This window comes from Colletotrichum destructivum, chromosome 2 (assembly GCF_034447905.1).
Source record: "Colletotrichum destructivum chromosome 2, complete sequence".
Classification (NCBI taxonomy): domain Eukaryota; kingdom Fungi; phylum Ascomycota; class Sordariomycetes; order Glomerellales; family Glomerellaceae; genus Colletotrichum; species Colletotrichum destructivum.
The window spans coordinates 1,228,130-1,255,079 of NC_085897.1; the positions used below are offsets into that span (position 1 = coordinate 1,228,130).

The 26,950-nt window shown below is 52.9% G+C and overlaps 9 protein-coding genes across 9 annotated transcripts; 3 read left to right on the plus strand and 6 right to left on the minus strand.

Moving 5' to 3' along the window:
• Positions 1 to 85: 85 nt before the first annotated feature.
• Positions 86 to 3,477, minus strand: CDEST_02573 (uncharacterized protein; the record flags this gene model as incomplete). Its single annotated transcript, XM_062918732.1, has 6 exons — positions 3,281 to 3,477; positions 2,826 to 3,144; positions 1,702 to 2,700; positions 1,354 to 1,620; positions 1,058 to 1,298; positions 86 to 996 (listed from the first exon to the last, which is right to left on the minus strand). The coding sequence occupies exons 1-6, from the start codon at positions 3,406 to 3,408 to the stop codon at positions 86 to 88; spliced, it is 2,865 nt and encodes a 954-aa protein (XP_062774783.1). The 5' UTR covers positions 3,409 to 3,477.
• A 525-nt stretch (positions 3,478 to 4,002) lies between these two features.
• On the plus strand, positions 4,003 to 5,392 carry CDEST_02574 (Putative FAD/NAD(P)-binding domain superfamily). Its single transcript, XM_062918733.1, has one exon. It carries the CDS (start codon positions 4,072 to 4,074, stop codon positions 5,368 to 5,370), a length of 1,299 nt encoding a protein of 432 aa, XP_062774784.1. The 5' UTR covers positions 4,003 to 4,071; the 3' UTR covers positions 5,371 to 5,392.
• A 1,470-nt stretch (positions 5,393 to 6,862) lies between these two features.
• On the minus strand, positions 6,863 to 8,448 carry CDEST_02575 (Putative glycoside hydrolase, family 76, six-hairpin glycosidase superfamily). The gene is made up of 3 exons (XM_062918734.1): positions 8,302 to 8,448; positions 8,132 to 8,236; positions 6,863 to 8,068 (listed from the first exon to the last, which is right to left on the minus strand). The coding sequence occupies exons 1-3, from the start codon at positions 8,384 to 8,386 to the stop codon at positions 6,882 to 6,884; spliced, it is 1,377 nt and encodes a 458-aa protein (XP_062774785.1). The 5' UTR covers positions 8,387 to 8,448; the 3' UTR covers positions 6,863 to 6,881.
• Positions 8,449 to 9,929: 1,481 nt separating this feature from the next.
• CDEST_02576 (Putative major facilitator, sugar transporter, major facilitator superfamily) lies at positions 9,930 to 12,103 on the minus strand. The gene is made up of 7 exons (XM_062918735.1): positions 11,963 to 12,103; positions 11,819 to 11,894; positions 11,711 to 11,756; positions 11,144 to 11,654; positions 10,414 to 11,078; positions 10,290 to 10,359; positions 9,930 to 10,242 (listed from the first exon to the last, which is right to left on the minus strand). The coding sequence occupies exons 1-7, from the start codon at positions 11,985 to 11,987 to the stop codon at positions 10,022 to 10,024; spliced, it is 1,614 nt and encodes a 537-aa protein (XP_062774786.1). The 5' UTR covers positions 11,988 to 12,103; the 3' UTR covers positions 9,930 to 10,021.
• Positions 12,104 to 14,612: 2,509 nt separating this feature from the next.
• On the minus strand, positions 14,613 to 15,200 carry CDEST_02577 (uncharacterized protein). Its single transcript, XM_062918736.1, has one exon. The coding sequence runs from the start codon at positions 15,195 to 15,197 to the stop codon at positions 15,039 to 15,041; it is 159 nt and encodes a 52-aa protein (XP_062774787.1). The 5' UTR covers positions 15,198 to 15,200; the 3' UTR covers positions 14,613 to 15,038.
• Positions 15,201 to 16,187: 987 nt separating this feature from the next.
• CDEST_02578 (Putative major facilitator, sugar transporter, major facilitator superfamily) lies at positions 16,188 to 18,464 on the plus strand. Its single transcript, XM_062918737.1, has 5 exons — positions 16,188 to 16,522; positions 16,637 to 16,891; positions 16,980 to 17,228; positions 17,306 to 17,618; positions 17,711 to 18,464. Exons 1-5 carry the CDS (start codon positions 16,301 to 16,303, stop codon positions 18,289 to 18,291), a joined length of 1,620 nt encoding a protein of 539 aa, XP_062774788.1. The 5' UTR covers positions 16,188 to 16,300; the 3' UTR covers positions 18,292 to 18,464.
• Positions 18,465 to 19,146: 682 nt separating this feature from the next.
• CDEST_02579 (uncharacterized protein) lies at positions 19,147 to 21,521 on the plus strand (the record flags this gene model as incomplete). Its single annotated transcript, XM_062918738.1, has 3 exons — positions 19,147 to 19,609; positions 19,712 to 20,502; positions 20,574 to 21,521. 3 exons carry the CDS (start codon positions 19,147 to 19,149, stop codon positions 21,519 to 21,521), a joined length of 2,202 nt encoding a protein of 733 aa, XP_062774789.1.
• Positions 21,522 to 21,673: 152 nt separating this feature from the next.
• Positions 21,674 to 22,942, minus strand: CDEST_02580 (Putative cellulose/chitin-binding protein). The gene is made up of 2 exons (XM_062918739.1): positions 22,403 to 22,942; positions 21,674 to 22,301 (listed from the first exon to the last, which is right to left on the minus strand). Exons 1-2 carry the CDS (start codon positions 22,590 to 22,592, stop codon positions 21,937 to 21,939), a joined length of 555 nt encoding a protein of 184 aa, XP_062774790.1. The 5' UTR covers positions 22,593 to 22,942; the 3' UTR covers positions 21,674 to 21,936.
• A 2,931-nt stretch (positions 22,943 to 25,873) lies between these two features.
• Positions 25,874 to 26,943, minus strand: CDEST_02581 (uncharacterized protein). Its single transcript, XM_062918740.1, has 3 exons — positions 26,355 to 26,943; positions 26,157 to 26,294; positions 25,874 to 26,092 (listed from the first exon to the last, which is right to left on the minus strand). Exons 1-3 carry the CDS (start codon positions 26,796 to 26,798, stop codon positions 26,075 to 26,077), a joined length of 600 nt encoding a protein of 199 aa, XP_062774791.1. The 5' UTR covers positions 26,799 to 26,943; the 3' UTR covers positions 25,874 to 26,074.
• Between the last annotated feature and the right edge of the window lie 7 nt (positions 26,944 to 26,950).

Sequence of the window (26,950 nt, forward strand, 5' to 3'; positions counted from 1 at the left end):
AACGGAAAACACTTCACGGAGGTAGTATTAGCCATGAATTCACTTGGACGACCATTTTGTATTGTCTTGGATCTATCATTGCCCCTCATTTGGCCGTTGAGTGGGGGTGTGCGGTAGGGATGTTGCGACGAGAAGCATGGTTAGTATGAGACAGGTTCTCTTCCTGTCCTTTGTGTTTTGTTGTCCAATGCGCCCGCAGGACCACGCTGATAGCCAAGCCAATGGACCAACCTGATTGAGAAGAAAGAACACGCACACCCTCTTCCAGTAGATGACTGCACACATCCTGGCTCGTAAGCGCACCAACTCCACTCAGGTATGGCCGATGGAGCGAAGCCCCTGAGATCCATGGCTCTACTTTGTCAATAGGGACTGGCTTGTCGAGTCTTATAGTTCTCCTACTTCGTAGATTCTCTGAGGAACAATCATTGAAATTACTGCTTTCGTTGGAGAGTAGGGGGGTTGCAGTATGACCAGACTCCAAACCGAGGTTTGAGCAAACATCGCCTGTTCTGACCGCTGTAGATGCCCATATTCCGAGAGTTGCAACCAAGAAACTGTTTGCTTCATGATGACCTTGGGTGGGATGATCCCGTATCGAGCCGAAGAGTTGAGCGCCGTGGTAGATGATCAGACGAGCCTTTCTCGGATTCTGCGCGAGCCATGAAGCCAGCCTCAGGCATGCTGCCTTATGTTCACGACCACTGGCCCGCCAGCCCGAGAATACCATGAGATCCCGTAAAGACAAGTGGGTTAGGAGGCTCAGAAGATGGTTGTGCTGCAAGGCGACCCAGCCAAGTGGGGTTTCCGGGGGATTTTGGCATTTATCGTTTCGTAAAAGATTCAGGTAAGAGACGGTGTCCCTTCCGCTCCCAGCGTCGCGATACACTGCGAGAGTGAGGAGGATTTTGTTGAGTTCGCTAGTTGCTTCCGGAAGCTTTTGTGTTCTATAAAAGCTATTGACCTCTTCTCGGAGGGATCTCGGCTTGCCAAGGTCTTATCTACGTTAGAAAATCCAAAGGGTATCCAAAAGTAGGTAGAATGCGCAACGACGCACTTGAAAGTTCTGAGAGCTCTCCATTCCACTCCTCAGATGATCGTGCCATCCAAAGTGAATCAACGGATGGCATGGGCAGTCGGAGAAGATCAGTCGGTATTGTAGGAGGTAAGTCGAAAAAAGCGCAAATTTGGCTGTCAAAGAGCTGGAGAATAAATTTGTCAAGAAAATTTCTGTCAAGATGTTCACGATGATCGTCCAATGTATGTCGGTCTAGCATTTGAGACATGGAATGCCATTGCTTGAGGCCACAAGAGTTGACACTTGGGGGAAAAAAGAAAGCCCGCGTTACGCACCCAGGATAAATGAACGAGGCGCCGTTTGCATTCTGTGTAGATCCATTTTGACCAATCATTTCGTCTCGTGGGAGGTGAATGGTCGACTGGTGGACACTCTGTAAAGTAGTTGGCTTTTCTGCAAAATGTCGCCAATAGAGACATGCTCTTCTGTGCGTGTTCAGAAAACGACATATTGCCTGAGAACATTAAGCCAATTTGACTAAGCAAAATAGCTTGAGCAATACTTAGCTCGGACTTGAGATCTGGCTCGGTTTCCAGCTCAAACTAAAATGCTAGTCAGTTAAGATCTTGCTGCCTGCCTGTTGTTGCTTCGAGCAGTACTGCTGACTGAGAGTGCCCACTTACGTAGAGATTGATTGAACGGCGCAGCAGCTCTTGAAGTATAAAACTTGTTCTTGTCGTGCCAAGCACAGAAAACCCACATCCTGTTGCCGCAACGGCAATGACTAAGACCCAATGTGAGTGTTTGGGGTCAAAGCTAGCTTGATGAAGCAGCGGGAAAACAGGATGATAATGTTCGAAATAGGATTGTACAAAGGCGTTGATGGCCTCAAAAGAGGGAAATGGTTCGTCTGTAAAGGGTAGACAGAAGGAGTTGTCGGCGTTCAACATGGCAAATTTCGTACTGATGAAGCTGTAGACATCTGGGTTCAAAGTTGGGACATGCTCATAGTCCTCGAGACGCCAAGCATCGGGATTGTTGCTAGGGTCTTTTCTTAGAAAAGAGGATCGTGGAATATAGGAGAGTCCCTCAAGATCATCTGTGACAAAACGGGTTTTCCGTCTGCTTTTAGCTACCTCACTGGCCGCATTGTTCCCACAGTCTCTTCCAAGTGCTGCGGGTTTTCTCAGCGCATCTTGGAAAGTAGCTGATAGTTCAGAATGGTTTGTGAAATTGGGCCTCGGGGCCTCATCTGACAGTAGTGGCGTTGCAACCTCCGTGGATGTCACTCCCTGATCCACGTCAGTCGCAGCGTCCTGGGGATTGGTGGCAATGTCTGGCGCTGCTGATCGTGCTTTCGTTTGTAACAAAGAGTCCGGAATCCGCTCCTGGAAACTATCGCTTTCTCTTCTGGACCACTGTACAGTGTCGAAAGTGTCATCAATCTGTGTTGCACCTTTCCAAACGTCATCACTGACCGCGCCATTCAACCAGTTGTGGTTTTCGGAGGTTAGAAAACACCATTGGGTTGGATCATAAAGCAGTGAGTCTGACGTTTCGAAAGCTTGAGGTCCGAGATGACTTGTAGACCCTAGTAAACTAGGATAGCTGTCAGGATTGTGAGGCTGGTCATCGCATCCTGGCGGCTCAGTACTTGTGAAGTGGCCTTGGTGTTCCAAGAGCTGGAACGATTATAGTACGTCAGCCCAAAATCTATCTTCATTACATATCGACAAAGTATATGGAGAGTCTGTGGCACGGGAGATCTTGGACGTCCTGAGAACTCTGCAAGAGACATCTTACTCACGTCACTGAAGCTTGACGAATGGACATGTGTACCAGTAGATTCTGGCGTAACGTGGGCATCTGTTGCTTGATCGACATTCCAAGCCACACCTTCACCAGAATTCTTGGCTCTTCGTTGGCTTGTGGAAACATACACGCAGTTCCGCTGCCGTGTCTTGCATCTAGCGCAGGGTGTCCTTCCATCACACTTCTGCTTTGAACGTGCGTAATCGCGGCATGCCCTCGATACGCAAGACCTGCGTGTCCTCTTTGAAGAATTAGAGTCGTTTGGTTCTGATGAAGCTTTTTCGTGGCTCTGCATATGACGTTGCAGTGAGTCCCTAGTAAGCGGTGAGCACGAGTTATGGCGCCATGCTCAGGAACATTAAGCATGTTGGGGAGCGTTATTGACTAGCCAAAGCTATTCCTTATTCTGTGTGCATGGTAAAGACCCCTTCCAGTTTCTGCGGAACCCACCTTCGGGAAAAGTCAGCGCCACACATCGCACATGAAAAAGGTCGTACGCCGATATGACGAAGGAGGTGACGGCTGAGGTGTTCGGAGCGACGAAACTCGGCGTTACAAACGTCACATTTGACAATCATGCCTGCAACCTTGCCCTTTCAAAACGTATGTGGGCAATACCTCAACTCTGCGGCGTCAGTCTCTTCCCTCCACAAAAAAAAAAAAAAAAGACACTAAAAGGGAAGAAGGCAATATGCAACGTTGTTGGATCGGAGTGTGTGGGGTAATCGAACGAAGAACAGATCGGAGCGAGCTAGGGTTATTTCGGGCAATGCGGGGTGCGGCGCTCAGCTTTATACTCACTCGCAAGAGACTCACTCGCAAGGGAGCTATCTGTACGTACCAAAGCGCTGCGGAACAGGATTTCACGGGGCCGATGTTCAGTGATGAACCGCATCGGAAGAGGAGGATATGAAGGCGGGCCGTTGATAATTCCCGATGCCGCCTACTCCAGGTTACAGCCCGAGTGGTGGGCCCTATTGAACATGTTGCTGAAGTTGGTATGAAACACTCCCCCGCCCAACTTGACAGTCCGTCATGGGGAGGTCTATTACTCGGTATTGAACTCGGCATTGAACTCGGCATTGAACTCGGCCAAGGTTTCGGAGCTTTTTTATTTCACACAGTGATTACAGGTTTTTGCTGTTTGCTGAGTCCTTCTGGCTCTATATAAGATTGGTTTCCAACAACTGTCTTTGCACTTTCTGGAATTATTGCCACACACACCACCGAACGTCAATATCATGAATGCAGATTTTACAAAACTGGGCAGGCTGACGTCTGAAACCCAACGCAAGAGCTGGGACATCATCGTCGTTGGCTCGGGACACAATGGCTTGACAGCAGCCGCATACCTCGCCGCCGCCGGTAAAAAAGTTCTTGTCTTGGAGCGCGCTTCCTACCCAGGCGGCGGCGTTGCCAGCCTACACATGGCCGAGTCTGGATTCATCAGCGAGCGTCACAGTGCCATTCATCAAATGATTCTCGCCAACCCGATGATAACGAACGACGAGTTAGGCCTACAATCCCGCTATGGTCTAAAATACATACAACTGGATCCATGCTACGCCATCGTCATGCGCGACAGGGTCCTTCCCATTTACCGGGAGCGTCATCGCACAATTGAGGCCATCAAGCAGTTCTCAACACAAGACGCCGAGTCCTACAACAAATTCGTTGGATTGAGCCGCCAGATCACGGAGCTTCTGATGCCGTCCATGTTTGAACCGCCTCGCGACATTTCTGCCGAGATCGCGAGCAGTCCGCTTGCCGAGGAGATCGCAATTGGCTCTGCCAGCTCTTCGTTGGAACTGATCCAGAGATTTTTCAAGAACGAGATTTTGCAAGTTGCACTTTTGCGATTTGTTACTGAGATCCAACTGGCTCATCCTCAGACCAAGGGCACTGGGTTGATGGTCTATCTCGCTTTTGGTCTCTTGGACATATATGGCTTGTGCGTGCCCGAGGGAGCCGGTTCTGCGTTTACCAACTCCGTCATTCGTTGTATCAAAGACCATGGAGGCGAGATCAAGCTTGAAACTGAGGTAGTCAAAGTAGTCACGGAGGGAGGGCGTGCGGTAGGAGTCCGTACTCGTTTCGGGGAGCTGAGAGCGAAGGAGGCCGTCATAGGACAGATCCATCCGCATAACCTTGCTCATCTGGTCGATGGATTGGACCAATCCATTTCAAACTCGGCTATCGATACACGCGTCTCCGAATTCAGTCTTTTCGCCATACATGCAGCCCTTGATCGCCCGCTGAAATTCAAGGCTGGGCCCATCGCCGATCAAGCAGTCATGAACACCTGCTGCCCCGGGAACCTCAAGGACCTACTTCAAAGTTACGATGAGATGGCTAAGGGTTTCCTCCCTGCCAACATTATGATCGGAGCTTCGTGTGTCAGCTCAGCCGATCCCACACGTTGTCCTCCGGGGAAATCATTGCTGCACTGTGTCGTCATGTGCAAAGCGGAACCAGCAGACGGAGGCTGGAATGCTTGGGACAAGCTTAAAGATGACTGGGCGCAGAGAGTATTCGCCTAATTTTCCAAGTACCTCGACAATTTTACCCCAGACATCATCCGCTCGTATCATGTTGTCACGCCACCTGACCACCAATCCGACAGTCCAAGCTTCCAACGCGGCGACATCTGCGGCCTATCCATGGCAGCTGACCAGATGGGAATCAACCGACCAACACCTGCCTTGGCTCAGTATCGGGTGCCCGGAGTCGAGGGTCTGTATCTTGCTGGGCCCTTTATGCATCCTGGCGGCGGGGTCTGGGGCGGCGGTCGGCCCGTAGCAAAGAGGGTTCTTGAGGATCTAGGTGTTGACTTTGACAAGAGGTTTGCACGCGAAGCTCAGCATCTATGAGGTTTCCACGCTGCACAAACTTAGTTTCACACAGTCGACTCTCAATTTATCAACTCGGGATGGACTGCCTATCGTGGACTTGGCCTGATACAAGTGTCTTCTTCATATGCTGGTAGTAGAACATCGGAAAAGGATTGCATTTGATTATTTGATTATTAAGAACATAAGACCAGTGCGGAAACAAGAGGTTTGAAAACGCTCATGACAATGACGCCGCGTATCTAGTCGAGCCCCCGCCCAGTGTCATTTTCGTAACTTGTATTCTTAATACCAAGAGGTTTCTATTGTTACATGACACTTTCGCTGGACCAGATACGTCTAGGCAAGCGTCGACCTCTTGCCTAGATAAAAAAAACGTTGACAGCAGCGCCTGCAAGCGTGCAAGCACTGGCAGAACTTTTGCTTGTGGCTCAATTGGTTACATTTAGATGCAGTCACTGTCAGCCCGGCTGCTACAGCTTTAGATGATAAATTTTGATTATAATGAAAGCGTTGGAAGAAGCGTAATCGTAGGCAACAGGAGTATGGGAAGGCAGAGACCGGTCAGCCACTCAGCTGCAACGAGGGGCATATCCTAGTTCACCTTGCTGCTGGCTACATAGTTAGACTTTCAACCTCCATATCTCAACAATACAACCAACAAGCAATATCACCACTTAATATTACCATTGCTACCACTCGTACAAGTATCACCACCTGTGAGACCAACAGTAAGTAAAAGGTTTATGAAGAGAGTTAAGTGCATAAGCTAATACACAAAAGCTAAAGTAAAGCTAGTAGTTATACTAACTTGAATAGCATATTAATAGTCTTTAAAAGAATAACTTAAAAACAATACAACATTTGTATAAAGCTATTAGTGTAGTTACTATGTATATAGGTGCGGCTTCTCGTGATTTCAAAATGGCAAACTTGCCGATGGCACAAGATCGCCTCTTCAACAAGGGGCAGCTGCCTCACGCCGGAAACCCATCCTGACCGCTTTTACGTGCTGTCACACGTGCCGCGGGAGTATATAGTCTCTCACAGGGGTCGTGTTCAAGCTGTTTCTAGTAGCATATCAAGCCACAACGCTGTCACCATATTGAGCTCATTCATGCCTAGCGCCGTGAGCCCCCAGAATACAGTGGTAAGAATAAGTCAATAAAAAAGCTAAACATTTGTGGGATATCTCAAGACTCTTAAATAAGAAGAAAAGCAGTGCCGCCGACAACGCCACCCGTGACAAGGATGGTCAAGATGGCCGCCCCGGCCCTGTCCCCCGTCGTGATCTCCGCAAAGGTCTTCTTCGCCGTGCCCGAGCCGTCGTCGCTCTTGCCTCCGTCGGGGTTGCCCTTGGAGTCGCCTCCGCTGTTGACCGTGACGGGTCCGTCGGCCGACCGGACGAGATTGTACATGATGGCCTGCAGGGACGTCATCTGCGGGCCCACGCCCACCAGGCCGTCGAACGTCTCGCTCAGCCAAGAGAAGCCGCACGCCGTGCCCGGGTGGCCCTTGAAGCCCGAGGCGGGCGACCCGGAGCACCCCTTGGCCGCTTTCTTCCCGCTCGACAGCAGCAGCTTGCTGATGGAGTCGGACGTGTGCGGCGCGACCTGCGACGTGGCGGCCATCCAGCGGGCGAGGTAGCCCTTGAAGCTCTGCGCGTCCTGGCTGCACTGCGCCGTCGGCTCGCAGTAGGCCTCGTAGATGGTCTCGTTCTGGACAAAGTGCTGGCTGATGTCCTCGAGCATGCCGTCGACGCGCGTCTTCCACGTGTCGCTCTCCGTGACGTTGTACATGACGGCGGCCCCGTAGAGGAAGATGCCGGCGTTGTAGGACCATTTCGTGCTGTCGGTGGAACTGGGGCACTTCCCCTCGAAGTGCACCCCGTCCAGGACCTCGTGCTCGGCGGTGAGCAGGCCGACGTCCGTCTGCCAGTCCCAGACCTTCTCGGCCCAGTCCGAGTAGGTGGTGTTGCCGGTGTACCGGGCCAGGCGCGCGGCCACGTTGAAGAAGCACCCGTTGGAGATGGAGTTCTTGTAGTCGAACCCGGCGTTCCAGGTGAAGATCTGCCATCGCACGCCCCCGCCGCAGTGCTCCGTGTCCCAGCGGCTGACGTACTCGTTGAAGACGGCCTGGACAAGGGCGAGCCACTGCGGCTTGTCCTCGGGCGGGTTGGGATACTTGTGTTCGGCCGCCGACATGGCAGCCATCGCCCAGAAGCCCTGGTCGTCGTTTCCTTCGGTCAAGGTCTGGTTCTGGGGCATGTAGTCATCATCGTCGCCCGCCTGGTGAAGCAAGGCCTGCGTGGTGATTGCGTTGTACGAGTCGTCCCCCGTGAGCCACCAATAATCAACCAGCGTGCCGAACATGGCACCGGCCTCCCACCCTGAATATGCATCAGTGTGAAGCTCTGGAAAGACTCTTGTCGGCAAATCCGTTCATAACCTACAGTAATAGGGATCTGGTAGGTTGCCCGGCGTGTCACCAGTGTTGTTTCCGGTGTAATACTTGACTAACCCGTAGGCGGCTGTGCCTGCAGCGGACTTGATGGATTCTGACGGAGGGTCAGTCAGACGAAAGACCGTTTGGCAGCCAGCAGCGCAGCCCTGCTGAACTTACCGTCGTCGTCCCATGTTACCTCAATGGCGCCGGCAGCCGCTGTCAAGCTCAGACCCACGGTCACAATCGGGAGTGTTGGCCTCATCTTGATATGTTTGGCGGGCTGAAGAAAGGCTTAAGTCGATGTGGACTTCTTGGAACTCTCGGCATCGACGACAACAACGCAAAAAAGAGCCACCAAGAACGTCTCTCAAAGATGGGCAGAACAACCCCCGAGTTAAAAGAGGTAGTAGTGGTGTTCCCTGGGGCGGCCGGGCGGCTGTGCACACGCAGGTCCATTTTCAATTTTCCGTCTCTCCACAGCTGACGTCTGCAACCCACTGCGCGGTCTCAGATCCATCCAACCTGGCAAATGGGCTGGTTGCATGTTGGCTGCTGTGTACCTGAAAAGGTCCGTCTTCCGTCCTGGAGTGTGAGATCTTATGTTCAGAGTCGTCTCGGTCCAAGTTTTACATCTCGACGTGGCTAACATAGGCTATCGCGCGAAGTGCATCTGTGTTTGCCTTGTGAGTTCCCTCTTTCATCCTTGTAATCGGCTGGTCTAACATACTAGTTATAGAGAACCAACTGGGTCACTGTCGGTAATGGATGTATCGTCTTATTCCGCCGAATTACCGATCAAACAAAACAAACGAAGAGTCACGACCTGTTGTCGTAGGAGGATATTGAATAGCGCGTCGTGGCCGACAATGGGAGCGCTGACCTACAAGGCAAGGCTCGTCCGGGCAGCGGTGGAACGATCTTCGTCGCGATGACGATCCGCCCCTATATCCATCGCCGCGGCGAGGGCCAATAGGAGCCGCGATCAAGCTTTCTGAATGCTTGAATTAGATCTCCCTGGACCCTTGGCTGGAAAACTTGTGGAAAACTTGTGGGATACTTGTGGAGATGCTGTGGACTGACGCGTCGCAGCACGCGATGGAGAGTCGGCAATCTTCCGGGGCGGTGTTCCTAGCCCCGCCACGCCCCTTTTCGCGGCCAACGTCTTGGTTATACCTTGCCTGTGCTTTCTCGTTTGTATTTGTTTAACACGTTTTCACTTGCGATGGACGGCGCATGGACTCACTCAGCTCACTTCAGGCCGCCCAGACTCGGAGGGCGTCGGATGATCCGGCCGTGCTGGAACCAAGCGGCAGCGCGCGCCGTGAACTACGAGCGGGAGCCAAGATCAGTATCCGGCTGGGCGGGCACGGACAGCAATTACTTCACCAGAAGGTTTGGGGCTGCGTTTAGGACTTCTGATGGCATTCTGGTTGCCGTTGACGGTAAGAGCATTTGACGCTGGCAATGACGACTATGGGTTGGTTAGTCGCCTTCGGTTTGATTCTCGGCCAGTTGTTTTGTGTTTCAACTGGACAAAACTCTTCACAGACATGCTGAAACTGGGTTCGTCAAAAACACCTAGGCATTGTCTACAAGGGTCGACCCTAATTTAGTGCAGAGCTTTGGCGGTGGGGTGTGATTGTCTCATTGCCCAACGTGCGCTGGAATCAAGTCATCGACACAGCCATGGTCCAAGTCAAGAGCCTCTGAGCCTGACGAAATGAAACCTTTTTTTCGCGGACAACATTGCTGACTCTTTCAACATTGTCCAAGGTGCCGAGGCAAGATCGTACTATGGAGTTCCCAAGATGGCAAGTCGTGTCTTTTAATCGTATGTTACAAACAACACTCGATCGGCCATATACAGGTTATCTACTCGACTCACTCCCCACAAGGTTTAGGCCTTCTCAATCTCACTGACCCCCATATCGACATCTTCCTTCGCTTTCAGGTTGGCTCCATCAGGAATGAGACCCAATTCACGCCTAATGGTAGCCATTCTAGCCATGTCCGCCGCACCTTGATTTCCGCCGAACAGCTTATCCATCTCCTCGATCCGGACCCCCTTGGTTTCTGGAACGAAGAAAAACACCCAGACGATGAGTATGACACAAAAGGCTGAGAAAGTCAGTGTACGGAAGCCAAGCAGAGGCAGCATGACTTACCGAGGAAGAAATAGAATGTGCCGAAGGTGATGGCCTCGAGCATCCTCGGCGTGATCAGAGCAACGATGAACTGTTCAGGTAACGTTAGTTGTTCATCAAGCAAGAAGGGTGCACAGAAACTTACATTGCTCAGCCAATTCGTCCCAATGGCCAGTCCGACAGCCTGTGATCTGACGCCGGGCGGGAAAATCTCGGACGGGATAATCCAGTTGACGCATCCGATGCTGAAGGCAAAGTTTGCAATGTATGCCCAGACAAAGAATGCAGCAGCCCAGCCCGCCGACTTGTTGCTCGCCCAGGAGTCTCTGTAGACGGCATAGAGCGTTCCGACGATGAGCTGGGAGACGCCCATGCCGACTCCGCCGATGAGCAGCACCTTCTTGCGTCCCCAGCGGTCCATGTACATGATGGCGGGTATGGTGGAGAAGAAGTTGATGACCCCGACCACGCCGGTCGCCAGCAGGTCGACAGAGTTGCCCGAGAGACCAATGTTCTGGAATATCTTCGGCGCATAGTATATTATGGCGTTGATGCCCGTGAATTGCTGGATGACCTGGAGCAGACAGGCGATAAGCAGGCGGCGGTTGAGGTGGCGGACGACGAACAGCGACTTGTATCGCTGGACGGTGAGCTGCAGCTTTGAGATGACTCCGGGATACATCTCGGCGGTCGTCTCCTTGTCGAACCGGGCGGCGACTTTGATCTCCAGCAGCTCGAGCTTCAGCCGGGGATCGGTCTGGGGAACGCGTCGGATGCGGATGAGTGTGAGCAAGGCCTCTTCCTCGCGGTCTTGGATTATTTTTCTGTTAGCGACTCCGAAAGATGCCTGAACAACCACCAAAGAGCGGACTGACCTTTCATCAGCAGCCACCGAGGCGTGTACGGGAGGAAGAATGTCCCGCCGGCCAGGATCATCGAGGGCACACACTGGAGAGCGAGAGGGAGCCTCCACGCCGCGGGTGACTGACCGTCACCGGTTCCGCCAATGTGCTGTGTGCCATAGTCTAACCAGAACGCAACCATTATCCCAACCGTGATACCGAGCTGCTGGAGGGCGACGAGACTACCACGAAGATTCGGAGGCGCCAGTTCGCTGAGGTACAGGGGGACGACCATGGACAGTTGACCAATCGACACTCCGGCGATGAACCGGCCGATGAAGATCATCGGGACGTTCACCGACGCCGCCTGTATGATGGAGCCGAAGAGGAAGATGGCGTTGGCAAGGAGGATCGTCCAGCGGCGGGAGATACCGTCAGCAATCGGACCGTTGACCAGGGCACCGACCATGGCGCCGAGTGTCAGCACAGCCACCATCCATCCTTGAAGTGTTGCGTCTTCGGCGAGTGTCGGGAATTGCTTGGCCTATGGACAGATCATATCGTCAGATGCGTATCACAGGAGGCAGGGTGTTGACTGACGAAGTTGTTCATCACCAGAACACCGCTGATCACACCCTGATCGTAGCTGAGAAGCAGGAGCAATGAGCTTTCTTATAATACGTTGGAAGCGGCCGTGGACACTCTTACCCAAACAACACGCCGCCAATACTTGCAAAACACGCAAGGAAGAAGATGTAAGGCTCACGAATGAGCCCTTTGTAGCCTGACGATGATGCCCAGTCAGCTCACATGGAGAGTTGAACCCTCAGTGTGTCAAGTGCCACCACTCACCGGCTTCTCCGTAAGAAACCTCCATGATTGCTGAGAATAGAAGCTAACACTGGCTGTAAGGTAACCTTGACTGCATCAAGATCATAAAAGGAGGATGTGATAGGCGTCAATATGGCTGAAGGGTGCTGATAGGAACTGAAGCTTTCAAGGTACAGGAAGTGAAGAAGAAACACGGCGATACATAAGGAACCGCAGACCATGGTGGGGTTTCCCTCGGGACGACTCATACAAATCATTCCGGGGTTCCAACATCGACCGGGGGAAACTGGGGAAAGTGGAGGTCCCGCGTGGCCGCGAACTTGGAATTTAAGGTGTCGGCGCGTAGTGCTCCGAAGACGCGGGGACAATGCCGGGGTGTTCATGAGATTACTTCGTCCCGAGAGTAGGTTCGTCGGCCGTGTCCCGTCCGATCTTACAAACGCCAGGCATACTCCATGACTCGTGAGACCGGGGAGCCATGAGATTTCGATAACATGATGATTCGACGACGAGGGGAGAGTTGTCTGGCCCTTGGTCAAAAGGAGAGAGGGGTTTGGCGGCCTAGGCTCGGTGCACTGTTGGCCGGCGGACGTCATGGTTCAAGACGCTAGTTCAAAATAGTTCAAGGGGTTGTAGAACAGACTCGTAAGAAGTTCGTCGGACCTTCAGTTCCTCTACTGGTTGTTGATGTAGAATTCTATCCTTTTTCTTTTGTCTGTTCACGAGCTTACTCTTCGGATTGTTAACTTGATACAGAGACCAACTCATGTTTCGTTACTGTCCTGCCATCTTATGTCATTGTGCCTTCGTCACACCAACTGAAGATTTGAGGTCGAGTATCTGTAAGTCCTGAAACTGCCGACATGTCTGATTTCGATCACATACTGAATTAACGCTGAGGTCTTTGTGGGGCTTCATGAACGAGCTTATAGCCTATCATTGTCATCTAGTGACCCAGTCCATGGATGCCTTAGACCGAGCAAGTTGGTCCGCGTGATTTCCCGCCATCCTGGAAAAGAGGGCCGGGAAGAACACAAGCTTGATTATAGTAGAGGGATCCAAAGAATATGCATCCGAAACCATTAGCCATTAGCTGTCTCTGGCTTCCACGACTCTTACGGATAAAGTGCTTTTTCCTCCCCAAAACTTTATGGGCCTTGGCAGTGGCCTCCATTGTTGGTTGGATAGGCTTCATTGACTTTGCGTTAGTTTGCCATTTTAGGAACAATCTCCTCTTGCTTGAAGTCTTCTCTACTGGTCCGCATCAAACAGGTTTCAGGTCTTGCAAGGTTTCTCTAGTCCGGGAGTTGGCCAATATTGTCTAGTATTCTCCAGCTGTATCCGTTTCAGGATAGATGTAAGGGATGTTGTTAGTAAAGGCCTTATGGATTATACTAGCACTGCTCGGGGTGACAAATGTTGAGATCAGGCCAATGAACTCATGATAATCAAAAGCTGCGCTCGGATTCTGCTGGGTGTATTTCGCTATCGCGTGCTTCAACGATTTCTTGCGCGCATTTCTTTTCTTGTCAAAGGTGTAAATGTAGTCACCGGAGATGCGCCTGTATTTGCGTTTGCCGGACGAACGATTGGTGCTATCTGCTCAAGTTGACTTGCGGAGCCCTTTTGGAGCATTCATATACTATAAACGTGTTGATTACCTCCAATTTGGCTGTCGAGACTCAGGCTAAACCAACTTGGGACCTTAACCGCTCGGTAAACAGTCTCCCAGAAAGTGAAGTCAACACCAAACAAGAGAACGGCAAGTGATTTAGTTAAATTGCAAAGGCAAGTCTCACTCTTTTCAGCTTACAGATGTGATCCTGCTTACTGGATATCATATTAGGGGGCTCTCCATATATGCCAAAGCATACTTGGGCGAAACACCTTTGAGGATGTAGCCACGGTGGGCATCTCCAACACTAACCCTGGGGGCCGAGTCACAAACGCCACCAATGACCACGTGAATAGCCATGCAATTCTCTCCTTTGACCCAGGGGGTGAGACCGATACAAGAGCAAAACAACACTACCACTGCACCAGTGATTCGCAGAAGGTGCTATCCAGAGTGGATCTATGCAGGATCAGCTGTATAGATCCAATTCATGTAAGGCTCCCTTGTCAGCGGCGATTTTCTCGACAATGGTTGATGTTGAATGAATCCTTGCTGCCGTTCATGCAGTGTCTCAGCCCCGTTACCACGGACTCGGGAGCACGTGGGTAAGCAACGTCGCAGCTAGGTTGCCGATGGACGAGATTGGGCTTGCCGACATAGGGAGCCTGCTGGTCGGGGCATCATGATGCCACTTCAAAAATACACGAAGCCGTGGATGGGTTGTCTTGACGACAACTGCGGCATTGCGATGCAAGGGTCCTGGTCAGGAAGGATTACGGTGAGCAGGCCAAAAGACGTCAGTCAAAATTTTATCTTGTCGGCTTCAGGGAGATGTCATAGCATTATCATTTTACGCATCAGTGCTCGTTGAAGGCGAGAGATTCGAACCCATGCTAACGACGTCAATTTGCGGTTCGGTTCAAGGGGGGGCTTTATGGCACGATCACAGTTTGCCCAACGACGAAGAACGTTCCACGGGATTAGGATTTCGCCCACAATGTCTCATCTCGGTTGGACGAAAGGCTCAAAACATCGAGGCGGCTGTCAAGGCCAATGAAACAGCATTAGGACAAGCTACTACTTTACAAGCTGCTCATCACCATCGATGGCTCCGTCAAGGCGAGGAGGCTCGAAGGTGGCAGGGATCCATCCTGGGGCGCTACTCGGAAGGAAGGCAAAAGAGAGAACCCACACACCCCCCAGAATCCCCGGCCAAGAACCTGCCGAGGTTGCGTTGTTTTCGCCTTGTCTTTCTTCCTCCGAGCGGTTACCGCCGCAAGCCGTCCACACCGCTGAATCCGTTGGAAAGATTGGCCAGAGTTCCAGCGACTGGAGTCTGATGTGGAGTTGCGTTACCCGAGCCGAATCCTGGTTCTGACATTGCAAGGGGGCGGCGGGGTCGATGGGCTCCAAGTCGAACCAGCAGTGAGTCTGTTCTGTTCCTGGCTTTGGCCACGCTCTACTGTTCTCCTGGTCATGTCGTCAAAAGGCCCTTCCTATCAAACTGGGGCTCTGGCAATCCTTGCTAGCTTTTTCAATCGTTGTTCTCGTGACCACCGTGATACTGTCTGTCTGTCTATCTGTCTGGCTGTCTGTCTTTTTGCCGAGGCTCGGGGGGAGCATGGAGAAAACAATAGCCATGAATCTGTCTCTCCGACGAAGGATATCTTTTCTCCAAAAGCCTTTGCCTTTTCTTCATCTTTAAATAAGAAGGACAATAAAAAAAAACGTTTTTTAGCTTCCCGTAGATGGCCCGAGAAGCATTCTGATTGAACCGCTTCTCTACCCTCCGGCGACCTCCACCATGTGATCGACATAGTTTATATGCGGCACCCACATCAACCAAACGGCGGAGAAGTTGGAGAGATATGGAGAGAGAAAACATCCATCCATTCTCCTCCTCGGACCTATCTCGGCGCCTTCTCCAGGAGGGGATTCTGGGGAGCAGCATGGCCAGAGTCTCGCGAAAGGCGGGAAACAGGCGGTTCCTGTTAGCGTTGGCCGTATCTGACCTAACTTGCTTATGGAGACGTCACATGCAACCGGTTTTCGATGGGCCATGACGAACATGGCAGAGCCCTCACTGGTTACCAGGCCCCATACCGTGTGGATGCACGCTGAGTGAGGAGGCCTGTCTCCGGGCTCAAGGAGATGAGCAGATACGAATTTGGGTTGATCTCCATTGTCATCCATTCCCCCGCCTCCGCATAACCCGGGGGAGACCAGACCGGACTGGCCCCAAGTTTCTCTCTCTCTCTCTCTCGAGCGTCGAAGTGTCAGCGGGAAAGTTGGCCCCATCCCCCCTCCCCCCCGGGCAATGAGGAGTATTGCACCTTTGATAGGACTTGGAACACCCCCGGACGCGAAAAGGAACCGGTCGTTTACTCCATCTAACTGTTCCACGCTTTACACGCGCACCAATTGAGTTGCAAAGCTGGCGGCACGTCGGGTCGTGCGAGCATTCGGTGACGATCAATGTTGTCCGCGGGCAGATGCGTCGATGTTATACACGCGTAGTATAAGACCAACTGGCCCCCAGAGCCTCAAATCCTTGGCCGCGCTGTTCCCCCTTGGCATTCTCTTAATCCATCTTGGCATTCTGCACCGTTCACTTGCCCACCCCTCCCCCCCCTTGATTTCTTGGCTTTTCCTTTTTTGGCTGATCAAGGTCTCTTGACCCCAACCCAAACCCCATCAAACGCAACGGCGACAGTAGCTGAGACGGTATTTTTGTTCCCCCGACAATGTCAACAGGAGTCGTCGAGGGGCATGATGCCGGACGGGTGGACGAGAAGCAAGCGGGCGCACACCACGTCGACGCTCCCAACTCCAAGGTGCTGGGCGACACGGACTTCATGAACGATGCCTTTGACGGAGAGAATGAGGAGCACGAGCTGGGCATGTGGGAGGCCGTCAAGACGCACCCAAAGGCTTGCTTCTGGGCCTTTATCATGTGTTTCACGATTGTAAGTCCCGCTACTCTCACCAAGACAAGACCAAGACCGCCTGCAGTGCATCGAGTCTCCAGACGTATTGGTAAGAAGATCGGGAAAGAAGAGGAGTTGCTGACGGCCGAGTAGGTCATGGAGTCATTCGACATGTTCCTGAACGGCAACTTTGTGGCTCAAAGGGCTTTTCAAATGCAGTACGGCGTCCAGGTGGGAGAAGAATATGTCATTGAGACCAAGTGGCAGAGCGCACTCTTCCAGGCCGGTCAGTGTGGTGCTTTCGTCGGAGTCTTCCTGGCCGGTCCTGTTGTCAACCGCTTCGGTTACCGAGTGACGACTCTGTTGGCCCTCATCCTCATGAACGCCACCATCTTTGTGTCCTTTTTCGTAAGTTTGCCCAGCCCTGACCGTTCTCATCCCCCCCCGGCTCCCTTATTGCAGATCTCATATTCTAACGAAAAACTGCTGCACCCAGGCCAACTCCCTCGAGCTTCTCACCGTCGGACAAGCGTTGGAGGGCATCCCCTGGGGTTTCTTCATTGCCATCGGCCCGGCCTACGCCAGTGAGATCGTCCCTCTCGCCCTCCGTGGCGCCTGCACGGCTACTCTGCAGATGAGTTGGTCCATTGGTTCCATCATCGTCGCTGGCGCCACCCTCGGCTACAACAAGCGGATGGACGAGTGGGCGTGGCGCGGACCTCTGGCCTTGCAATGGGTCTTTCCCGTAAGACTGTCTCTCACACCTTATCTCCTTCATCGTACATATGCCGTCTGAGATGCTAACCGGACATCTGATCCCAGACCCCCCTCATGGTGATCATCTTCTTCGCCCCCGAGTCTCCCTTTTGGCTCATCCGTCGCGGACGCAAGGAAGAGGCCCTTCGCTCCGTCAAGCGCCTCGGCGCTAGCAACGCCACCATCCAGCAGAACCAGCAAAAGTATGCCATGATTGAGCGAACGGTCGAGATCGAGTCTCAGTTGGGTGGCAACCCGACCCTGCTGGACCTGTTCAGGGGCGTCGACCTGAGGCGAACCACCATCACCTGCTTGATGTACGCGTCGCAGAACTTTGCCGGTAACCTGATTGCCAACCAGGCGACCTTCTTCTTCGAGCGTAAGTGGCGAGCCCCCCCCCCCCCCCCCCATCCCACATATTGTATAGTTGTCTCGGGGCAGCATTAGATGACTGACTGTTCCCATGTGTAGAAGCCGGAATGGGCCACGACCGCGCTTTCGACCTCAACCTGATCAACTCATGCCTCCAGCTCTTCGCAAACGCCCTCTCATGGCCTCTCACCGCCTGGTTCGGCCGCCGAACCATCTACCTCTGGGGCACAATCACCAACGTCACCCTCCTCATGATCCTCGGCATCTGCGCCTCAATCAAGCAGACCGTCGCGACCAACTACGCCCAGGCGGTCCTCGGCATTCTCATCTCCTTCGTCTTCGCCGGCACCCTCGGACCCATCTCGTACACCATCATCGCCGAGACGTCCGCCGTCCGCCTCCGCGCCCTGAGCACCGCCGTCGGCCGCGCCGCCTACTACGTCGCCGAGATCCCCATGATCTACCTGGCCTCGCAGATGCTGAACCCGACGGGATGGAACCTCGCCGGCAAGTGCGGTTACGTCTGGGGAGGCACTGCCTGCGTCTGCTGGATCATGGCCTTCTTCTTCCTGCCCGAGCTCAAACACCGCTCGTACCGCGAGACGGACATCCTGTTCAACCGCAGGGTTCCTGCCAGGAAGTTCAAGTCGACTGTTATCAAGGTGACGGACAACGAATAAACCATGTCCCGACCATCCGGAAGGAATTGCGAGGCATGCGCTGCCCCTCAATCCTCTGCTGTCTAAGGAAGCAGAGAGCCCATCGTTTTAGCTCGATGGAGGCGGGGGTTCTTTAGCAGATTATTCTAGCTCCTGAAGACTCGACCGTTCGTTCTATTTTGTTTTCCACTATGGTATCCCATGTGTTTTGAAAGTGAGATGAACGCGATGCTGTGAATCTGTGCGGTTTGAAGACTTGCAAAGGCGGTTTCTAGCCAACTTTGAGTACCTGTTTTGAAACGTGTAAGACAACAATTGAACTTATCATCAAAGAAGACCTGAAACTGGCAACAGCAGTATGCCGTTCGTGTCGTCAAATCCGTACCTCTCACGAAAAAAAAAACTAGTCTTTTTTTTTAGTTTCTTTTTCCAGAAGAGAGGTTTGGAACTTTCACAAAATCCTTCATCCTTGACTTGTCCCCCCCACATCCATCCATCTCTCTCTCTCTCTCTCTCACACACACACACTCCACAACTTTCAACCCCGCGCCGAGCATGTGGCTGCGCCTAAAGTGGCACCCCCTGGATCGGGCGACAGTGCTCCGATAACGATTGCTTGAGGGGTAATTAATCGTCAGCGGACTGTGGATGGCACAAACAAACTGCGGCGAGACTTGGATGGCAGCAGTTTTTGGTGAGCACCTGGACTGGCAGACAGCCTTTCGATTCTGGTTCTACATTGTGTGACGGGGTGCTACCTTATTCATCCGCCCCATGTGGGATCCGAGAGACTCATCGTCTGTTCCAAGGCCCCGTTCCAAAGCCCTCTCCCTCCCCTCCCTGTACGGGCCGGTCAGTGACGTCGTGTGCCGCAAGATGCCGCCGGACTCCCTCCGTAGATGCTCCAACCCAGCCACGGTTCGAGCTTGCGTCAATTGCCAGAGGCGGAAGAGCCGCTGCATGAGAGGCAGCGCGCCCAACGACCCATGTTCCTACTGCGCCAAATCAGGCAAGACGTGCAGCTTCGAGAGCCCACCCGATCGGACGCCTCTGACCCGGAAGAACCTCGACGCGGCCGAGCTCCGGTGCGCCCAGCTGCGAGACCTCCTGCGCTCGCTGGACCCGGAACTCGACATCGAGTCGGCGCTCAAGGAGGCGGACAGGCAGCGGGCGGAGAAAGAGGACATCGGCAGCGCCTCGCACACGCCGGACGAGTCGGACGAGGTGACCCCTCATAGCTACGAGTGGCACGAGGGCTCCCTGTCCCCCGAGTGCAAGTCCTCGGCGCACGAGAACGACGGCATGGCCATGCTGTCGACCCACGACTCCGGATACTTGGGTGAGTAAAGCCCGCCTCTCCCTCTTTACAGATCGATCGGAGTGTGCGAGCCATCCGCGGAGGACTGTTGACCGACGAGCGCGTGCCTTTGGTGCCTCTCAGGGAGTAGTTCCGGTTCCCAGCTGCTCGGCGAGATCGACTCCGTGATCCACGTCTCCGATGCAGCCAAGCAACAGCAGCAGCAACAACAACAACAACAACAACAACAACAACAACAACAACAACAACAACAACAACAACAACAACAACAGCATCAGCACCCAACGTCGCATCGCAAACGCCTGCGCAGATCTTCAAGCTCGGCCGGGCAGGGGCTCGCGCCGATAGAGTGTCTCCATCTCCAGTCCACGTACGTCGCCAGCCGGCTGATAGACGCGTATTTTCTCCTCTACAACACGTCGTACCCCGTCCTGCACGAGAAGACGTTCCGCGAAAGGGTCGACGCGGGGCGCCGGCAGCGTCCCGGCCACTCGCCGTGGCGGGTCGTCTACCAGATGGTGCTGGCCATCGGCCATTGGCTTTCCAGCTCCGAGTCGGAGCACCTGCAGTCGGGCTACTACAGCGCCGCGAGGTCGAGCTTGTCTCTCCAGATGCTCGAGTCCGGCACCATCGAGACCGTCCAGGCCTTCCTGCTCATGAGCAACTACCTGCAGAAGAGGGACCGGACCAACACGGGCTACAACTTTGGCGGCCTGGCGTACAGGATGGCGCTGGGCCTCGGCCTGCACCGCGAGCCGCCGGGGTCCGAGGATACCCTGGGACATGAGCGGCGTCGGCAGCTCTTCTGGACCATCTATTGCTTTGAAAGCGGCTTCAACATCACGACCGGAAGGCCGCCGGCAATGTCCCAAGATTTCATCGACACCCGAGTGCCCCGGAACATCGATGACAAGGTAACCACAGCCAAAAGCAAGAGAGACGTGCTGTCTTAGATACTATCTGAGTTCACTGACGGTAAATACAGGAGTTGCCGTTGAAGGCGCCCGTGCCCCCGTCGGTCGATTACCCAACGACGTACTCGACCATCATTGCCCACGCAGAACTGGCCAAGATCGCGGACGCCGTATATCACGAGTTCCTCCTGGCCAAGACCGCGGGCACCAAGATCGAGTACCGCGTCGCCGAGACCCTGGAACGAGACCTCGACCGCTGGCAGCAAGCTCTCCCCGCTTACTTCGTCGCCCCCGCCGCCGACTGTCCCTCGTGGTTCCGCGCGCCGAGGGCCGTGGTGCTCTGGAAAGAGCAGAACCTCCGCATCCTCCTCTGGCGCGGGAGCCAGCTGCAGCACAGCTACCTCCCGACCAAGGTCGACGCCGAGGAGAAGTGCCTCGACGTCGCGATGCAGACTGTCCACGACATCGCCGCCTTCTGCCTGGCCTTGGAGGGCGCCCTGCACCAGGGCATCATCTGGTACGCCACGTACTTCCTGTTCCAGGCGACCCTGGTCCTCGAGGCGAACTACCTCACGCGGGCCGCCCAGTCGGAGCGGGACAGGGCCGCCTGGCAGCACTCCGTCTCTAAATCCCGGGCGTGCCTGAAGGCGCTGGCACCGAGGAGCAGGCCGGCCAAGCGGTGTCTGGAGATGCTCGACCGCATCCATAGCCAGTTCCAGTACCTGCCGCAGCTCGATCCCGATCTGGACCGACAAACCTACTTTCAGAGTGGCAGCACGGCGCACCGGCCCGCAGAGTCTGCTGCGTGTACGACGTTGCCGGCCAATGACTTCATAGCGCCGACGCAAAACTTTGTCAATCTACCGAGCGAGAACGACTTTGCCTTCTACGGCGAAAGTCAACCGGTCTTCAGTGACGACGGCGCTGACCCGAGCCTGCGAATGCTATTGAACGAGGCCTCTTTAGATTTCATGGAGAACATGCCGCTCGACCTATTACTGGGCGACTGGGCTACGTAGTCTGTCTGTTGGGTATTGAGGACGACTACACAGGCTCGTTTCAATAAAACACACAGATGAGTGTTTAAGCTTTGGTACGACTCGCGCGACGCGAGGAAAAGAGTAGTCTAGTCATTCAATGTAGCGTTTGTTTCCTGTGGCCCGCTTCTCCAGCGAAAAGTACATGGAGAAAGGAATTGGTCGAGTAATTTTATGTCACGTCAATCAAGCGAGAAGTTTGCGACATGCTTCAGCCAATGTAGCATAGCATTTTAAGGCATATATGTAACGCTGATCTACGTGCTCCAAAACCCCTTCAAGAGGAGATGGGAGAAGATGAAGAAATAAACAGAAAAAGGGGCCTCCCATATCTCTAAGAGGAAAACCTTTGAAGGAAAAGGAAGAGTTAGATCGACATTATATAAAACCCTCTCTATCAGCCCATGACAAAGTCCACGCAGCTCTCGTACGTCTGCTTCGCGCTCGTGCCGACCCAGAACCACTGCAGCACACACTGGCCGCCCTGAGCGCAAGTGCCGGCCGGCAGGTTCGGCATGGTGACGGAGAAGTCGGTGTTGTTCGCCGGCAGCTGCGGCAGCTTCTCGTCCGCGTAGGTGTCGAAGACGATGAGCGGCTCGCCGATGACCTTGTTCGTGGCCGTGTCGACGACGGACACGTTCATAGGTCCCTCGTGCGGGATCGGAATCGCTGCCTTCATCTGGACAACCTCGCCCGGCTTGAACGTCTGCACGTTGGCCGTGTTGTCCTCGAACTTTGCGCCTCGGCAGAGGTCCACCTGGCCTGGAGCGGATTGCTGTTAGGAAGGAATGATAACGCGTAGGACCGCAGACAGGATGCCCGTCCAAAAAAAAACTAAAAAAAAAAAAAAAAAAAAAACTTACAAGTAGCAGGCGGGTTGGTGAGGTCCTCCAGCGGAATGGTAGGGTCCGTCGTCACGGCCTGGACATTTGCCTCTCCGCAGGCTGCGGCCATGGCCGCACCGGCCGCGCGGGCGGGAGGTGAGACGATGTTGCCGTGGGCAGAGACCATGGTGGCGAGGAGCGCCGTTGCAGAAGTGACGGAAGCGCGCATCTTGACTTGAAGAAGGGGTGGGATTACGGGAGAGATGTGGACCGGTCTGTGGAGTGGAAGCGGGAGGGGGAGATGAAGAAATAGTCTAGATTATCTGTTGTGTGTGTGATAGAGAGAGAGAGAGAGAGAGAAGGGAAAAGAGACTGTGACGAAGTTGGGCAATTGGTTAAGAAACGAGTGACCAGCACGATGTGACTGAAATTGTGAGACAGAACGAATGAAGACCGGATGAAAAGCAAAAGGGACCAAGCGGGCGGTTCTGGGGACTACTAATAGTCAGATTTAGCCCTCAGCCCAACGGCCACATCATCCCCAGTCAACCGACATGACAGAGAACGGTGTCAGTGAGGTGACGCTGATGGAGGAGGGGCCGGCGATCATAGCTTCAGCCCCTCTCTTCCACCGGGCGTAACCGTTGATCGGGAGCTCGGGAACTAACGACGCTCCCCAGGGCCTCCCCGCCCCCCCTCTCCTTCACAAACAGAGTTTCCTTCAAGCTACCCGGGGATGATCCCTCGGCGAAACGCAACCACCCTTGAGGCTCTGTCAGGTACGATGCAGGAAAAGCGTGAGGGGGAGGGGAGATCCACGAGGATGAAACGTCGCAAGTGCTTATGCCGCTCGGCTTCCGGCGCGGACAGATGTGGTCATGGTTGCAGTTGCTGAAACCTGTGACAAACCCTGTATAGGGGAAGATGGAGAGGCACAGACAGAGAAAGATAGAGAGAAGGGGGGATGTGTGTGTTTGTGTGTGTGTGTGTGTTCGTGGAACCGAGCAGCGAAAGGAACGCGGATGCTCGAACAGAACGAAAGAACAGCCGAGAGAAACGGCATTTGGTATTAGGTTCGGATTGATGAGCAGATTCGGACCTTGGACGAGGAATCGGAACCGATCAGTAATGCGCCTCAGCGGCGGCGTCGGTTGCCCTGCCAAGCCGTCAGTTTGGATGTTGAACTGGAGGAGTATTGAGATGGCCAAAGAAATTGGCTGATAGAGAGATCCAGCGTTCCGGGACGTCAACGGCCCTCTCTCTCTCTCTCTCTCTCTCTCTCTCTCTCTCTCTCTCTCTCTCTCTCTCTCTCTCTCTCTCACACACACACACACACGCACACACACAACCTGCCCGGCCTTGTGGTCCTGATCTCGTCCGGTTCGACAACCGGGGACTATTCCTCTTGATGCACCCTCTCCTGCATTGCCAAGTCGACAGTCACTTCCCATGTAGGTGATCACTGATTCACGAGTCATAAAGCCATCCATCTTAAGCCCATCCGCGTTCCGGAATGTCGCATTGAGAAAAGACTATCACTCATCTGCCAAAATTACAGTCTGCGGCTGCCGGCTTGCGCCAACGGCCCCGTCGGCGTTGGCGGACGGTATTTCCGAAAGTTGCAGATCAAAAAGGCTGGCAAGTCCAGCCTTCCATGAGCGTCCTTTGAGATTTCAAACAGGTACCGAGATGAACCGGATGCTGCATTCATGCTTTTTCGTTCTCGCATGCCTCTTTGCGTTTAGCGGTACTATTTGACTCTACCTCACACTTTCTACAAGATCAGATCAAGCCGAGGCGGAACCTTGAATGGTCGGGGTTTGTCTGTAATCTTTCTTCTTTTTTTCTTTTTTTTTCTTCTTCTTCTGCTTGTTTGGGTTTCTTCAGCTAGCACGGCTCGCAAACTGCTATTGCGCTTCATAGCGATGAATCAAAACGGTACGGCGCTAACGAAGAGAAGCTTGGGGAAGCGGGCGTCGTCTTCCACCTTATTGGATCTTCTCTGGCCGTGACTGCTCTGGCTGCCCCCTCTTCTCAAGAACGCAGCACTTGGCATTGTGGACCGACCGGTGTGGGGGGATGTCCCGTGTGTGAAGGGTGAGGCAAGTAAGTAGCTTGTTTTCTCGGCGTGGACGGCACACTCTCTCAAGTTCCGGTCTGAAATACATCTCGTTTTTTGCGACGTGCGATCCTTGAGAGAGCAAACCATAAAACCATGTGAAAGATTCCCCTTCACCTGGGTGAGCTACTTGGATAATACTTGGGAGGATTCGGGGTCCTGCGTCTGCAGCCTCGATTTGGCGGGACTTGCGACATCCTGGGATCATTGGACTTCTTAGTTTCCTATTCCGGATACCAGTCCAAGGTTTCAAGGAGGTTGGTGATATCCAACTCCAGAGAAAAGCATATGGCAAGTTGGTGAAAAAACCTGTTCTCGGAAAAACAAACTACAGAGCTCTTGGTCAATATGAGTTTTCTTGGGCAAGTCCGTGTCCTTCACGAATGGCCCCGGGCTTTATCCTCTACGTCGCTGGTCGATGGTCATAGACAATGTCTGGATGCGGGATCTATCTCTGTGCCGAGATCAATTGAAGTCGTCATCAGAACTATCTCGTCCATCGCTCTCTCATACAAAGGGGTTCAAGCCTTGACGGTATGCGGTGTTACTGCGCAATAAGAGATTCAATAATTGCCGTCTGGGTTTGGAATTACCAGTCTATGTCGTCAATTACTCACGCGCACGTGTCTTGAGTTCGCTACTTCTTCTTTGTAGTGGGAAGGAGGAGTGGTCTTCCTAAAGATGTAATTAGGAAACCAGATGGGAACACAAGATCTTGAAACCTTTAAAGTGGTCTCGTAGGCAATACCCTTCTCTTGTTATCATACATCACCGCCACATCCTTTCAATTACTTCAAACTCTGTATCATTAATCAGACGTTCTTGGAAACGCTGTGTTTTCGGTAACCCTGGACGTGTACGTAATTTAAAAAACAAAAGTTATAAGATAGATCTTTGTCTAACTCTTGATATAGCAAGATTCCACTTTCTCTTTCCCAGAGCGCATCCAACGACCACGTTGTATTCTGACTGCAGTGTCTGCAAATTCACCTTCCATCTTAATGCTGAACTGGATGAAACATGCTTATCAATCAGTTAGTTTTCTCATCTCAGTTTCCTTGTCCTGGGGTACAGTCCTTATCTATCCGCCTGGGCTTGAATCTCTGCATCAAAATTACAGTTACCATCTCTAAATTCGCCTTGAATGTTTAGCCATCAAACTTACACTAATTACACCTTACACCGCAGCTTGACTTCGTACTAGCACTACACAAAAAGGTTATCTGATGTATACTTTCCCTCAGAGCTTCGCCACCACAAGCACGGTGTTCATGATAACTCGGCCGGTGGCTCAGTCAGTCTTTGCATCATCCCGTTAGATGAGTCTGCTTTTTTCGGCAGCACTCGCATGTACACTCCCTGGGCTGAGCCACCTTTTTTCAATGAAATTACTGCTACATACTTCAGCAATGAGGCGCTGTGATATCTGCACTTTCCAATCTACTATGTCGCTAGATTCGCCATATTTACAGAGAATTTGGCCATGCGCAACATCAGTCGCTGGTAAAACCAATCTCATTGCTTTCCAAGATGTTCCGAGGACGTTTCAGCTTCGTACCCGCTCTCTTGCTCTCGACGTATCATAGTCAACTTTAGCAACCTTTCAAAGCCTTGATCCATCGTGTTAGTTAACAGGTTTCAGAGAAAATACTTTGGGATTTATCATGCACTCACATCCCTCCTGTTATCTCCGTTCTTTTTCTTGCCCTCCTTGAACTCAGTCTCGAGCTTGGTGATATCGTCAATAGCCTTGGTGTTCTTCAGATTCAGATCCTGCACCTGTTTCAGCTCTTTTTTCTGAGCATCGGCAACCTGTCTCGCTGTCAGTATGTTTTGGTTGCTCCGCGCAAAGACAAGGGAAATTCTATGTACCGTTTTCAGGCCTTTAATGACAGTATTGTCCTTTTTTTTGGTTGCCATGCTCTCGTTGTTCTCGCGGACAGACATGCCCTCCTTGACCGTCCTCACAAGCGCGTTCTTGGCATCTGTGAACTCTTTCTGCTTTTTGGAGGCGTCCTTAGAGGTGACAATCTTCCTCACGGCTTCAAGCTCTCTCAGCTCCTTGTCCTGGATATCCATGTTTCTTTTGATGCCATCAGCCAGATTCTTGGCTGCGGTACAGTCAGCAGCCCTTGAGACGGGCCTCTTAGTATTATTGTTGGCTGTCTTTGTGGTAGTTTTCTTGTTTCCGGTCTTGGTCTTGGTCTTATCGGCGGCTACTTGAGTGGCAACGGCCTCTACCGGGGCTGGGGTGGGTAGAGCGATGACGAAGGTGATCAGCAGGAAGAGAGAAAGAATGAGCTGGTTGTAGCGCATTTTGAAGAATGTATATTGGCACAAGTGATAGACTGATAGGTGAATAGACGGCACGAGAGAGAGAGACCAGTGATAGGACACAGTGGTAATGAACTAGTGATTTGGAACGATGTCTTGCTGATGAAGGGTCCAAACTTGAGAGGGTGTCCTCG

Excerpts from the sequence above, each read along its gene's own strand:
- CDEST_02574 (XM_062918733.1), top strand. The coding sequence starts at position 4,072 with ATGAATGCAGATTTTACAAAACTGGGCAGGCTGACGTCTGAAACCCAA.
- CDEST_02575 (XM_062918734.1), bottom strand. The coding sequence starts at position 8,386 with ATGAGGCCAACACTCCCGATTGTGACCGTGGGTCTGAGCTTGACAGCG. Across the intron at positions 8,237-8,301 it reads GGTAACATGGGACGACGACG|AATCCATCAAGTCCGCTGCA; the intron begins GTAAGTTCAGCA and ends ACCCTCCGTCAG. Across the intron at positions 8,069-8,131 it reads CCTACCAGATCCCTATTACT|GGTGGGAGGCCGGTGCCATG; the intron begins GTAGGTTATGAA and ends ATGCATATTCAG.
- CDEST_02576 (XM_062918735.1), bottom strand. The coding sequence starts at position 11,987 with ATGGAGGTTTCTTACGGAGAAGCCG. Across the intron at positions 11,895-11,962 it reads GGTTTCTTACGGAGAAGCCG|GCTACAAAGGGCTCATTCGT; the intron begins GTGAGTGGTGGC and ends CATCATCGTCAG. Across the intron at positions 10,243-10,289 it reads CACATTCTATTTCTTCCTCG|CCTTTTGTGTCATACTCATC; the intron begins GTAAGTCATGCT and ends TGACTTTCTCAG.
- CDEST_02577 (XM_062918736.1), bottom strand. The coding sequence starts at position 15,197 with ATGGCTATTGTTTTCTCCATGCTCCCCCCGAGCCTCGGCAAAAAGACA.
- CDEST_02578 (XM_062918737.1), top strand. The coding sequence starts at position 16,301 with ATGTCAACAGGAGTCGTCGAGGGGCATGATGCCGGACGGGTGGACGAG. Across the intron at positions 16,523-16,636 it reads TTATCATGTGTTTCACGATT|GTCATGGAGTCATTCGACAT; the intron begins GTAAGTCCCGCT and ends ACGGCCGAGTAG. Across the intron at positions 17,229-17,305 it reads CCTTGCAATGGGTCTTTCCC|ACCCCCCTCATGGTGATCAT; the intron begins GTAAGACTGTCT and ends ATCTGATCCCAG.
- CDEST_02580 (XM_062918739.1), bottom strand. The coding sequence starts at position 22,592 with ATGCGCGCTTCCGTCACTTCTGCAACGGCGCTCCTCGCCACCATGGTC. Across the intron at positions 22,302-22,402 it reads CACCAACCCGCCTGCTACTT|GCCAGGTGGACCTCTGCCGA; the intron begins GTAAGTTTTTTT and ends AATCCGCTCCAG.
- CDEST_02581 (XM_062918740.1), bottom strand. The coding sequence starts at position 26,798 with ATGCGCTACAACCAGCTCATTCTTTCTCTCTTCCTGCTGATCACCTTC. Across the intron at positions 26,295-26,354 it reads TCATTAAAGGCCTGAAAACG|GTTGCCGATGCTCAGAAAAA; the intron begins GTACATAGAATT and ends ACAGCGAGACAG.